General features: G+C 33.6%; 2 protein-coding genes across 4 annotated transcripts; both read left to right on the plus strand.

The window, feature by feature from the left end:
• The first annotated feature begins 4,172 nt into the window (after positions 1-4,172).
• Positions 4,173-4,526, plus strand: LOC142624808 (uncharacterized). The gene has a single exon (XM_075798559.1). It carries the CDS (start codon positions 4,173-4,175, stop codon positions 4,524-4,526), a length of 354 nt encoding a protein of 117 aa, XP_075654674.1.
• A 2,917-nt stretch (positions 4,527-7,443) lies between these two features.
• On the plus strand, positions 7,444-12,836 carry LOC142626511 (protein ABCI12, chloroplastic). Of its 3 annotated transcripts, XR_012842514.1 has the most exons (9): positions 7,459-7,925; positions 8,672-8,788; positions 9,438-9,674; positions 10,027-10,191; positions 10,314-10,389; positions 11,336-11,400; positions 11,995-12,170; positions 12,266-12,341; positions 12,608-12,836. XR_012842514.1 is itself a non-coding variant. In XM_075800348.1 (8 exons), the coding sequence occupies exons 1-7, from the start codon at positions 7,560-7,562 to the stop codon at positions 12,145-12,147; spliced, it is 1,179 nt and encodes a 392-aa protein (XP_075656463.1). In that variant the 5' UTR covers positions 7,444-7,559; the 3' UTR covers positions 12,148-12,170; positions 12,266-12,836. The 3 variants fall into 3 exon arrangements, 2 of the variants coding, with proteins under 2 accessions (XP_075656463.1, XP_075656464.1); XM_075800348.1 differs by having other exon boundaries at positions 7,444-7,925; positions 12,266-12,836; XM_075800349.1 differs by lacking the exon at positions 8,672-8,788 and having other exon boundaries at positions 7,456-7,925; positions 12,266-12,836.
• Positions 12,837-14,034: the final 1,198 nt, after the last annotated feature.

Genomic DNA, 14,034 nt, shown 5'->3' on the forward strand with positions numbered 1-14,034 from the left:
CTTTATGTTGTATTTGTCTAATATACAACTAAACTTTATAAGTTTCAACTTTATTATTCAAGTTTCTCAACTCTTAAGGAATAAGGAAATTATCATAATAATCAAAATTCATCACAAAATTATTATATATATTATCTTAACCAAAATTAAAATGAAATCAAATGAATAAAATATTTACTTTACAATTATTTATTACTCAGACAATAGGTATACATATTCAAATTCATAGCCATGTAGATTTTGCTTTGATATAAACTCAAATTCCTATTTCAAAAAAAAAAACTAAGTATTAACCCAAATCAAAGTTCAACAAAAGCTATAAAAGAGAGAGAGGATGTTGCGATGGCAAATTTAAAAACACAATGCCAAAATACATTCTAAAAAATGAAACCATTAATCTCTTAATAAGGAGAGAGAGAGAGAGAGAGAGAGAGAGAGAGAGAGAGAGAGAGAGAGAGAGAGAGAGAGAGAGAGAGAGAGAGAGAGAGAGAGAGAGAGAGTACTCACAATTTTGTGTAAGAAAAATATAGATTAAATAGTAGAAATGATATCAAATTTCATACAAAATAAAATAGGGAGAAGAAGAATCAAAATATAGAAAGGAGAAAATGATGAAGGAGGTGTAATGGAAAAGTAGAGAGTAGTGAGGAAATAAAAAGGCAAAAAAGAGGGGAAATGTTGGAAGAAGTGTAACACTAGGTGTGGATTAGTGAGGGGAAGAGGAGTTTTTTTTTTTTTTTAGAATAAAGAGAAGAAAAGTTTAAAAAGAAAATGTAGAAATTAAGTGGATGATGTGACCGTTGATATGGCTCAACAAAAGTGCAGTAATAATAAATATTACGTTTCAACTTTTAAATATAATAGATTTGATATTAAATAAAATAATAATAGTGACTTATTACTAAACTAAGAACGATATTAAAAATTTTAGTAAAATTGCAAATAGTTTTAATTATCAAAATTTTGGTTTTAATTAAATAAACACAAATAATGCGAGAGAAACATCCAAATTCAATAGTGTCATTATTGACGAAGAATTTTAGTATTAAAAAACTAAAAAGTAATGCTATATTCAAATCTAGAAGTCAAAAAAATTCCTTAGAAGATGAGTCACTTTCAACTGGATTCTCATCCATTGATCTTATAATATTGCAACATATATTAAAAATAAAAATTCATATCAATATTCTAATATATTATTAAAAATAAATATGAATTAAATAAAATTAATATACCTTGTTTAAGAATTCTTTGATCCTTCAATGAACTTTTTTTTTTCTCTTCTTCTGTTTAATATTGGTAAAATGGAAAACGGAAAAAAAAAGAAAAAAGAAAAAAAAAGTGAGTTTAATATTGGTAAGGTGAAAAAAAAAAAAAGAGAATATAATATTAATGTATAATTTTTTTTTTCTAAAAATAAATACACATACAAGAAAGAGGAAAATATGTTTAACAAGTTTAACATCATGCAATATTTAATATGCATGATGTTGATTAACCATTAATTTAACCGTTTTATTAGGAAGAGGAAAGTAGGTTTAACATTATGCAATATTAATATGCATGATGTTGATTAATTAACTATTATTTAACCATTATTTTAACAGTTTTATTAGTGCAATGCTTGCCATGAATTTGAACTTTTAACTATAGTTTCTGTAATTTTTTTAGAATCTTTTAACCATAGTTATTTACTTATTTATAGCACTATGAAGTTTTTGTTCATTGTTTTCTTTCATTACAGCTCACATCTATAGATAGATGTATAGATGACAATTAGAAGCTATAGAATCAGACTCCAGAATTTTGCTACTTTTCTCCTAAAATGACACTCGGCCATGAGGTGTCCATTTGCATGCTTGTTCAACATCATTTTGCTGCCACTTAGTTCTTCACTTAGCTAGATTGTTGACATCTAGTTTTTCAATTTGCTTCTTTCCTTGTGTCTTTGACACCTAGAGATCGAGATCGATCAGCCAATAGTTCGGCCATCCCCTTAGCCATCTGCCACGCCAATACATACGAACGATTATTCCGCAACACTGCCTCCACATGATGTGACTATTTTCTGATAAAATATAGTTAATAATTAATACAATATATTAAATTTTCTAAATTAAGTTATTTATATTTATTATTATTTAAAAGTGTTTTAAATTTTTGTAAGTTTTATTTTTCATGAAAACACAATATATTTTATATTCAATTATTATATAAGACGATATATTTTGTTAATAATGTAACGTGGAGTTGGAATAATAACATAAGAAAAATATATATTATCAAGAACTTACCAACATTACATTGTGAAAGTAACATAATTGTCAATGAACACCAATCAGCTTTTACAAAGGATAGATTGACTTTTAACAATATCCTTATAGCTTTTGAAACCCTTCATTGTTTGCAAAATTTTAAGTCTAATACTCATGGTTTTATGGCGGTTAAATTAGACATGAATAAAGCTTATGATTGGGTAGATTGGGGTTTCCTAGGAAAATTGATGAGATAGATGGGTTTCAATGAAAGGTGGATCCAATTGATAATGGGGTGTGTAAAAATTGTTTCTTACTTAGTGTTGGTGAATGGAAAGCCTTGTGGTATGATACAACCTACCCATGGGATAAGACAAGGTGACTCACTATCACCTTTTCTTTTTCTGCTTTGTACGGAAGGCCTAAATGGGCTATCAAGAGAGCTGAAAATAATGGAGAAATACATGGTTTTTCACTATGTAGGAGAGGGCCCAAATTAACCCATTTGCTTTTTGCAGATGATAGTCTTCTCTTTTGCAGGGAAACCATAGAAGAATGTGACAAGGTATTGGAGATTTTGAATATGTATGAGGAGGCATTGGGGCAAAGAATCAATAGAAGCAAAACTGCATTATTCTTTAGCAAGTGCACCCCAAGAGAAACGAAACATGAAATAAAGGAGGCTTTTGGTGTTCCGAAAATCATGCAGTATGAAAAGTACTTGGGTCTTTCCTTCATTTGTGGGTAAAAGGAAAAAGACAAGTTTCAACTACATCAAAGAGAAAATATGGAAGAAGTTACAAGGATGGGAAGGTAAATTGCTCTCTCAAGCAGGTATGGAAGTGTTACTAAAATCAGTCATACAAGCTATTCCCACCTATTCAATGGGTTGTTTTAAATTACCCATTGGATTGTGCCATGAAATTGAAGCTCTAATAAAAAATTTTGGTGGGGTCAATGTGGTGAAGATTCATTGGACTAAGTGGGAGGACATGACAAAATCAAATATAGCGGGTGGAATGGGTTTTAGAGATTTAGCAATATAAAATGACTCTCTACTAGCGAAGCAAGCATAGCATCTTCTGCACAACAAAACATCTATATTCTATAAGGTGTTTAAGACCCGTTTTTTTTCCCAAACTCTACAATCATGGAAGCGGCAGACTCAAGAATGGGATCCTATGCATGAAAGAGTATCCTTAGAGGAATGGATATTATTCAGAGGGGAGCAAGATGGAGGGTTGGAAATGGAGAAAATATAAATATTTGGCAGCAGAGTTGGCTACCTAGAAAACACCCACCAAACCTTCCAATATGCCCCATACAAGACTTTGAAAACGCTACTGTGTCTTGCTTGATTGATCAAACCACGAGGCAATGGAGGGCAAATCTGGTGGATGGGTTATTTATGGAGGAAGATGATGAATTAATCAAATCAATGCCATTGAGTCATGTGGAAGCAGAGGATGTGCTATTCTAGCCGTACACAAACAATGAAGTCTATACGTGTAAATCGGGTAATCAATTCCTCAAAGAAGAAGCTGAAATGGAAGCCACAAATCAGGTCCCTCCTCTTCAAGACAAATATGTGTGGAAAGTTATTTGGTCGATGCAAGTACTGCAGAAGGTTAAGATGTTCATGTGGAGAGCTTGCCGAAACACCATGCCAACGAAACATGCCCTTATGAGACGCACAATCATTGGTAATTCAATCTGTGATCGTTGCCAAGTGTCATGGATAATAGTAGAGAGTAAGCAGCTGGATCTCTTTGCAATCACCTCATGGTCAGTTTGGAATCAAAAGAACCAGGTTCGGTCACAAGCTTCAGCCAGTGATCTTCATCAGGTAGCCGCTGCTGCAAGAACCAGGTTGGACGAGTTCCACATGACGAGGCAGGGGCTGGAGCTTCAGAGGCAATGAGTTGTTCAATCAGCACAAACCGGTGGCTTGCTCCTCCAACGGACGTGGTGAAAGTAAATTTTGATGGAGCAACGTGCCCAAAAAAGAAGAAAGCTAGTATAGTTGTGGTGGTTCGAGATGTAAATGGTTTGGTGCTTGCCTCATGTGCAAAGATAAAACACCAACCTTATAAGGTAGTGGAGATAGAATCCTTGGCAGCAGCAACAGTCCTATCCTTTGCAACAGACCTTGCTTTCCGACGCATTATTTTGGAGGGAGATTCAATGGAAGTGATACAAGCTTTGCGAGAGAACACACAGTCCCTTACACCATCGGGGTTATTGATTGAGGATATCAGAAGGTTTTCCTAAAACTTTGATCAATTGCTATATTTTTCATACTAAAAGAAATGGCAATGTTGTAGCTCATAGTTTGGCTAAATATGCTTTAAGCATACTAGATTTTTTTAGTGTGGATGGAGGGTGTTTTACCACACATTCTTCCTATTGTACAAGCTAATTTAGCGCAGTTACATTAATAAAGTTTAGTTTTTTCTCCCTAAAAAAAAAAAAATCTCCTCCCAAAGTATCACTGAAGTAGATTGAAGTGGATTGAATTGGATCTAATGGATCAAATGTTACACTGATATAACTTAATAAGAGTATAGCAATAATAAATGCCGCGCTTCAACTTTTAGATATAAACAATGCATCATTGTCAATTTCTAGTATCGATGTTCCATTTTTTTAAAATACTTGAACTCCTAAGTTTGAATCCTAATTCCATCCCTAGTAAAATACCTCTAACTTGCCCCATTACCGGCTTGCCCTCCTCTTGTCTCGAAGAAACGATAGAATGGGGATCGAACATCCCTCATCCAACCTCATCCCATTCCGTTATCATCCCTTCATCCTATTATTTAAAAGTCATGATCGATACCCAAAAAAAAACCAAATTAACCTCTTTCACTACTTATTAATATAAAATAATTATTGAAATAGCTTCATTTTTATATGAGTATATTAGCAATGCCATTTTTTATTACATAATAATCACAGCAAAGAATTAAAGAAAATCGCATCAAGCAATATCAATCATTGATCAATATAAAATGAATTAAAATACATATATAAGTCGATCTCACTCTATATGCATAATATTATTTTGCACATCCTTGTCGGAGATCAAAGTCAAAGCAAAGTTAAGACATTCCTTGTCAGTTAATTGGATTCCTAGATGCTCTTCCCATGTTCTAGCAGGCTGGTCTCTTCCTACTCTCATTTTTTTCCTCTAAAAAATGAAAAAAAGAATTCAAAGCATACATACCCTATCCAAAACATTTTTACCATCTGAGTAACAAAGAAGGTTGGCATCATTGGACAGAACATCTAAAAAAATAGTTTTCAATGGGTAGATATCTTATATTGAAGTTCATCAAAAAAGAAAAAAACAGAAAAAGATATCCTTTATTGAAAACTATTATATTCTCTGGAAGCATTGCTCCCTCCTTCACATGAGAGGTGAGCTCCACATAAGAAGAGGGAACAATGCTCTCGAAGTATATAATAATTTCTCATCTTACATTGAAGTATCGAAGTGTCAATTATTTTCAATCGGTTAAGATATCTTATGTTTGAAGTAACAAAAAATTATTTCTTTTCTTTCTTTACCAAAAATAACGTTCATAAGTCCAAGAAAAAAAAAATCACAAATATCATCTCATAGATTACTGTAACGGCGAAAAAGCAAGAAATCAAATTTGTTGTCTTAAATAATGATTTTAGTATTTGCTATCACAATTAATTTCTTTAGAGATGAGAAGTCAAGTTTGTTTTATGATATCCAATGCCAAGACTAAGAAGGCTTATGTCAGAGAATTGAATGAGAAATGATATTTATTTCATTAATGAACAACTTGAAAGCTGATTAAGAAAAAACACAAGTGTTGGTCCTTGGGTCTAGTCCAAGAATGAGGTTACAAAATGGATGACCTATCTCTTTCTTTTTTTTAGCACTCTTTTTTGTGTCCCCCAATCTAGATCTTCTTCTTGCTTTATATATCCAGCTAGAAGGTATTTGGATCCTACACTTGGAGGAGTGGCATCGTACCACTAAAACTCTTGTCCCATCTAGAACATATCAGTAAGTTTTATACTAAAATCTTAGCTATACTGCCACTGTTCATGGTCACTTCTTTATTAATGCGGCCAGAGGAGTGGTTGTCTTATATTTAATGCGAAGGGGATAACTTTTATATCATTCTTTCTTCATTCTTTTCGTATTTCGTGCCAAGTTTGCTTTCTTTCGTGTCTAATGGTTTAACTTTGTGTCTCTCATATAATTAGTGCTCGTCCCCCGAGGTCCGAGGTATGTCCTCGAAACCTTCATCAAGTATGTTACCCCAATCTCTTTTCGAATCGTGAGATCATTGCCCTAGATCAATTGTTGGACTTTAGCCCCTCGAAAATAACCTTGACTGTCTGTTTACCAATTTTTGACAGACAATCCTTACATTGAAGACAATAATTAACAATACAATCATTTCTTTTTCTGTTTCCCAGTTGCCAAGATAGAGCATTGTAGTCAAATTGTCCATTTTCATAATTTGACCTAGTTTGAAATGACATTAATTAACCTTTTTTTTTTTTTTTTTTTAGATTTTGTCATTTTACCACCATGAGTGTGAAGGACAAGGGTTAGGTATAAACTTTTAGTAGGGAACTTCATACATATATACATTGTTTTTTTAGAAATAGATTTCAATCTATTGCGTCCGCTTTTGATGATAGATTTTTATCATCAAACCAAGACATCAATCGGTTTTTGATATAGATGGAGAATGAACTTCAAATCGCTATTCAACTTTCATAGACTTTACTAGTTGAACTAATTAAAACTCATTACATATATACACTTAAATTACGTTAGAATAAAATTTCTATTTTATATCAAAAGGTTTTTTCATTTACAATTCCTTCTTTCTCTTATATCTCCCTAATTTTCATTAATGTATACAGAAGAGGAAATTGTTTATAATAAATAAATTGTGTATAATAATAAATAAAAGGGTTTTGTTAATAGTCACCCCAAGCTGCCCGTTAACCACTTTTTAAAATTTTTTATGACAATTTTTTTGTTTTTTTTTATAGCTTTATCTCATTCCTTTTATTTTTATTAGTACTACATCATGTCTTTTTTTACTTTTTTTTTTCTGACTTTTTTTCTAACATTTCTCGTGAATAAATAAATAAATATACACGCACACACAGAAGTTAATTTGTCATTTTGGGCTGGATATAAAACAAAGTGGTGCAGAGTGCAGAGTGCAGAGTGCTATAAACTGCAGTGTGCAAGAGTGCAAAGTGGTGCAAACTATATACTACAAAACCCTCTTCCTAGGCTACATGATAATGAACTGTACCTTCCCAACGGTCACATTTCCTGCAATTCCAAATCTTGCTACTACTGCATGTCCTAAAACCCTGAATATCACTTCCCTCAAAAACCCTATACCCTTTCTCAAACCACCAAACAAGATACACCCAATAAAGCTAAAGCTAATAAAGATAAGTTTCAGAACAAGAGCCTCCGTGAGCGACAGCAATGGCGGAGAAACTGGGAACTGGGTCAAGTGGATACCTACCGGAGCATTCTCTATCTCCGCCGATAAAGTTTTCAGGCTGATTTCCGGTGCCACCGCCAGTCCCATTTACCAGTTCGTTTCGTCTCCGACCACTTTTCTTCATTCTGTGGACCCCAGAATCAAATTGGTGCGTTTTTGTTGTTCTGGGTACTTATTTTGATTTTCTTGGTTAATTGGGTTAGATTTAATTCATGGGTTTTGGGTGGTTTTCGGCTATTGATGGAACTGATTACTCAATTGGTCAATTTGAATTTGAGCATTTAGTTTTCGTTTGTGTTCAATGTTTTAGTAACTTAGAAATGTGTAATTTTGTTTTTGGAATGTTTGTGTTCAATGTAGACTCTTAAGTGAGCAATGAGAGGGTATTGGAACATTTTATAATGTCTGAATTTTAATTTAGGCAGTCAAGTTGGAGATGATGTAGAGAGAACAACATTGTCATACTACAAATTGCAAAAGTTAGGAACTTGTGTGTGTTTTTTAGTTGAGCTGTGTTGTGTGTTTTGCTATGGGTGTTTTATCTTCTTCTTGTTGCGATCGATGTTGAAAAAGAATATATATAGTTTGTTGGAGTGTATTTGAAATTTGGAGAAGCAATTGAAATTGATGCTCTCAAGTATTAGCTTTTGAGTACTAGCATAGGAGATTTTTGTGAAAGAATTGGCTCGTTTTGGCATTACTTGATTATTCTGAGCAGATTTTTTCTCCCCCGCCTCACCTTAAAGTTCCCTGGTGAAAGTCATCTTGATGCTGGTAATTTTGCTTAATAAGCAAGTGAAGAAAAAGTCAAAATATTTGGTTCTTAGATTCTATTTTTGTTTTTCCTCCCTGTTTTGATTTTGTTTATGATATCAAGGCATCTTGGTTTTGCAGGTATGGCTTTTGGCTTTAGTTGTTTTACCAGCAAGATCACATATAGTAATGCGTTTTGGATTAGTGATATTCCTGTTTTTTCTGTCTATATGGATTCTCCCAAGACATGTTTGGATGGTGAGTACCAGCCTTTGACTTAATTATATGTAAGGAGCAGTTATCATTAGATATTTTTTTTAGTGTATTTATACATATGTTGGTTAAGAAAATTGGTTTGATTTCTGTAACAATACAAATATTCTAATCTAAATAAATTAGAAGGGGGTTTGAACCTTGTCTAGGTTTGAAGCCATTAATTAGATTGCTTTCTAACTAACTACTTAAGCGTGAGGAGGTGATTGCTTTCTAACTAACTATAGTGATCAATTTTTAGGACTCCTTGTATAATTTCTTCTGAATTTTTTTTTATAACTTATTAGCAAAATTGTCCATTTCTAGCCTTTCGAAACCTAAGTGGTTACTTTCTTGCAACTTTCTCTGCTCTTGTAAGGTTAAGTGATTTTGCCTTGTTTTGGAGAAGTTGAGTATGGAGTAAATGCATGACATGAGGTAACTAGTTTAAGTTGTTGACATTTGTTGAAGCGAGTAGAAACATTGTCATCATCATATTTATTAGTTCAAACTAGTATTATTCTTTCTTGTAATCATTTCATTTGGTGGCGCAGAGTAGGAAGTCATAATGTATATACTAGTGCTTCCATTTTAAAACAATAACCAATGTCCTAATGCAGGGAATATCTTGCTAATTCTCCAACAACTCTTGCAGGACCAATTGGGAAGAGTGACTTTGCTCTCTGGCATTTTATTCATTATGTTGGGGCTAGGTGCAGATGGTGTAGCACCTCTTGTCCAGTTAAGAACTCCACCTCCTGCAATGATGGGATTGCCTAAACTTCCTGCATCTTTGGGTGGTTATTCGTATTTGATTATGAAGCTGGGACCATTACAATTTACAAGGAAGGGACTGTCAGTAGCAAGCATTGCTGCATGCTTAACTTTTACTGTAAGTCAATAATAAATTTTCTTGGTTTCAACCAACACCCCTCCCTCGGCAGCCCCTATAAGTACCTTGGTTACACTCTTTCCTTTTATTCATTCAGTATGTGTGTTGATTCTCACGGAAATGTTTTATGTTATAAGCCAACATAAGGAGTAACAATAATAATTATTTAAGACAAGTCATTGCGTCAGAAAAGAGAAAAAAAAAAAAAGTTTTTGTTTTTGTTTTGATCATTATGAAATTTCTATAAGAATTCATTTAATTTATTTTGATTTTAGGATAGACTAATTATTAATGATCTCAAAGAAAAATAATATCCTGACTGTTCTGAGAACTGTCTCTATTTTTGTGAAAGGTCTTCCAAAGTGCGAGCCTTTGTCTAACAACAACAACCCCTGAACAACTTGCATTTGCCTTGCGGTGGTTTATGCTTCCTCTGACATATATTGGTGTTCCAGTAGCTGAGATTGTTCTTACCCTTATGCTTTCATTAAGGTTCATTACCCTAGTGTTTGATGAGGTAAGAAAAGTAATTTTTAATAACTTTTATGTCGAAAGTAATGCCTTGTTCTGATTATTTAGTTACATGACTATTCACATCGATATTTATACTCTTGGAATATTGACATAATGTCTTGGCAGGTCCGTAATGTTGCACTGGGGATTGTTTCTCGTAGGATAAATTGGCAACATTTGACCATGATGGAGACGATTGATAGTAAGCATATATATTAGGGGCTCCCCTCTTTTCTTTTTCTCTTTTATCTACATATTATTACAATTTCGTTGTCAAGTCCCAAAATGTAGACAGTAGAATTGTTCTAATGGCTAAATGCCACTATAATATGTCATGCTAATTATATGGCACCCCCACTGTTGGTGAGCATCATCCTAGGTATTTTCATCAAATCTCATTTTTGCATAGTAATCTTACTAACAGTGGGGGTGGTTTAGGTGTTTTTGTTTTACTCCTAAAACTTATGGTAAAGTCTCCCTCGGTTATGATTTCTGTGTGTGTTTCACACAGGAAGGAGAAGACAGTTTAATTTTTAAATGTTAAAGCCTTTTCTTGCTTCTTTGCTCACACCAACTCGAGATCATTTAGATATCAAGGTTTTCCTAGCAACTCTCTCAACAACGCCCTCCCCCCCCCCAAAATAACATTAGGAAAATTTATGGAACAATTCTAAACTCTGCTTTACTTTGGCTGGTTTGAAAGTTAGACCTTCAAACTGAGGTAACTTGCAACACTCACTTGATAGCAGATACCAACCAACTACAGCTTGTTGATGTTCCTTTCTCCTGGGATGGTCTTCATATTCTTCCCAGGCTTTCTGTTGTGGTCATTGTTTGTGCATCAAATGCAACCAGTCATCGTTCTTTCCTTAATATTTTGCCATAATTTTAACCTTATTTTGGTCGTTACTTGGAAAATTATGTCTCAATGAATGAGAAGATTAGTTCAACCATTCCCGTCCTGTGTAACTCTTGAAAAGACACTTCATGTTTTGAAGCACTTTATGTAATAGAAACTTAGTCCTTAAGAAACAGTAGTTACGTAGTTTTTTGAGATAGATATTGAATGATAATCTATGTGATTGTGTCTGTTTTAAGATGCTTTCCCAATATGGTGCTTACTTTTTTCATATGGTTTGTCTTTGCAGTTTTTGTTATCTATTTTCGCCGGATCTTCAAAAATATTTTTATCCATGCAGATCAGATTTCACAGGTTTATGTTCAACTTGGCACTTAAATAATATGTCATGCCCCTAATCAATTGGTTGTAACATATAAAGTTTGTGCCCTTTGAATAGCTTTGTTTTATCACATGTGCAACTCATGCCAAGAGCCGTGTATCTCAATTGTCACCTCCTGGTGTTTTCAATAAAGATGTCCATGGTTCAAATCCCCACCCCCAACCAAACAATTAGGAAAAAAAATTCATATGTTGCAACTCATAGAGGCCTAGTCACTCTCTCATCCTTGAAATGATGCGCAGAAATCAAGGACTTATATTATTTGCTTATGTTTGTGTACTTCACATTTTGAAAAGTCTGTTTAAAGTTAATTTTTTAGGATGAGTTCAGGAATTTTTCCCTAATGCATATTTTAGACTCCTGGAGCATTCATCCACAGTCCAAAAAATACTTATGAGGATTCTACATACGTTAAGAGACCTACCATGCTTTTGGGATATGCCTGGAGGAACTTCTTGTGGTCAATCTGCATTAGCGTATTTAGCGTGTCATGCTAACTTGAAAGAAAATGTTTTCTTCTAAAAGTTTTCAATTATAAAATTTTATCAAATCTATGGCTTTTACAGGCAATGATAGTCAGAGGCTTTAGAGGGGACAGCAAAACTCATAAAATTTACTTTCTGTCAGAGTCATCCTTTGGGATGGCAGATATTGTTTCTTTGCTGTGCCTGGTTGGTGTTACAGGTGCTGCCCTTTTGTCTGATTACTACCTTGTTTGATTCTCATGCCCACTCTTGCCTTGGTAATTCTCTGATCCTTTAAAACTTTTATGGCAATTGGAATGAAAGTTTTGTTTCTTTTCTGCACATTTATCAACTTGATTGATTTGATTTGCAGGAAACAAAGCTTCTTGCAACTTCAATACCATATATCATTATGGCTCCATCCCCTTATCTTTAGTGGGGAGGCATGGGTATTATACAACTTGAAAGATTTGCAGTTTATTAATGAAAAGAAAAAATCTAGTACCACAAACTATTACACAACTTGTATGCTACAACTAAGATGTGGCAGAGTGTGAGTGGTAAAGAAAAAATTGTGGGTCCATATCTAAATGATAGGCAACCATTCACAGTCTACCATGTCAGAATTGTGACAAAAAGTTGTAAAATAGTTTGTGGTCCTACAACCACTCTAGTGAAAATATATTCATGTTGACAATACATTTACAATTCATAGATAGAAGCAATGGAGCTGCATCCTGGTGTCTATGTCAAGCATGCCTGGATGTTGCCCTTTACTGCACAAGTATCTTGTAACTGTCTAAATCTTAGCATAGGTTTAAGTAACCATTTCTCAATCTTGATTGTATCCATAGCAAGTTTCAAGTGCTGTAATTCTCATCCCTTGTTACATTATTTTATTGGGAAATGAGTTTCTGCTATTGAAAAATTTCACCTATTAATTTTGTACGTCTCCAACTAAGATGAATGCCAATAATAGTTTGTAGGTCCAACTCATGTTTCTGTTGTACTGGCATATGAGGTTTGTTGTAATAGAGGTAGCCGAATTGGGCAAGAAAAATGCATTTGGAGTAATTTCTTAGTGTTTCTATTTATTATCTGAAAATAGTTCTACAATTTTCATTTTCATGATAATTTTAAGAAAAACAATTTTGGTAGTATGTCATGGAAATATTTATAATAGTAATGAAGGTGCGTCATGGTGGTAGTAACGGTGAAAGGAAATATGAGAGTAATTACAAGCATGAGTGTTAATAATTACAAGAATGGTGTAACATTACTTAGAGTTGCACCAAGTATAACTTGTAACTTGAACTCAACTCATACACACACACACATATATGGGTTCAAGTCAAGTTAGTGAAGTTATACTTTGTGTAATTTTACAAAAATTACACATTTTATCCACCGTAAATCTCTAAGCAATTTAACTATTCAAAAGACACAATCTTAATTAATATTTCATGTTTTGGTGTTCCCTCTCTTATTTATTACAATAAATTATGAAATTCTATTACTATATTTTAGTATTTTTCTCCATCTTACCTTGGTTCCAAAATAAACATACGATGAAGCAACAAATTAAAATAATGCAACACAAAATAACAAACGTACATGCTCAATGAATTGCCGCTATTAGAGTGATTTCTATTAGGGGGCTTGATTCCTACGACTCCACCACCGCCTGGGGGTTTGATTCCTCTGTCTCCACCACTGCCTCCGCCTCTTCCAATGCCTCTTCCAGCGCCTCCTCTAAATAGTCCACCCTCCACTAAAGATAACATGATTGAAAGAATTGTGAGAACCAACATAAGTTTCACTAGCTTGCGTGCATGGCGAATTGTCATGCTTTCAGCTGTGGTTCCAAACGTAGCAATACATAGCCTTAAAATACTTGGAACCTACAAGGTAGAGATCTGAAATCCATCAGAGAAATAGATTATAAATTGCTGATAGTTTATTCATGGAAGAGACCAAATTTTCTTTTTAAAATTTAGGGACCAATTTATATTAAGGATTCTACGAAACTTAATTTTAAAGTAGAAATATTAAAATAAAAATATAGGCCAACTAAACATAAGCCAAATTTGATTTTAAAACTCTGAAATAAAGCTATCCTCAACAAAATTCTGAAAACTATAT

Source organism: Castanea sativa, chromosome 2 (assembly GCF_040712315.1).
Source record: "Castanea sativa cultivar Marrone di Chiusa Pesio chromosome 2, ASM4071231v1".
Taxonomy (NCBI): Eukaryota; Viridiplantae; Streptophyta; class Magnoliopsida; order Fagales; family Fagaceae; genus Castanea; species Castanea sativa.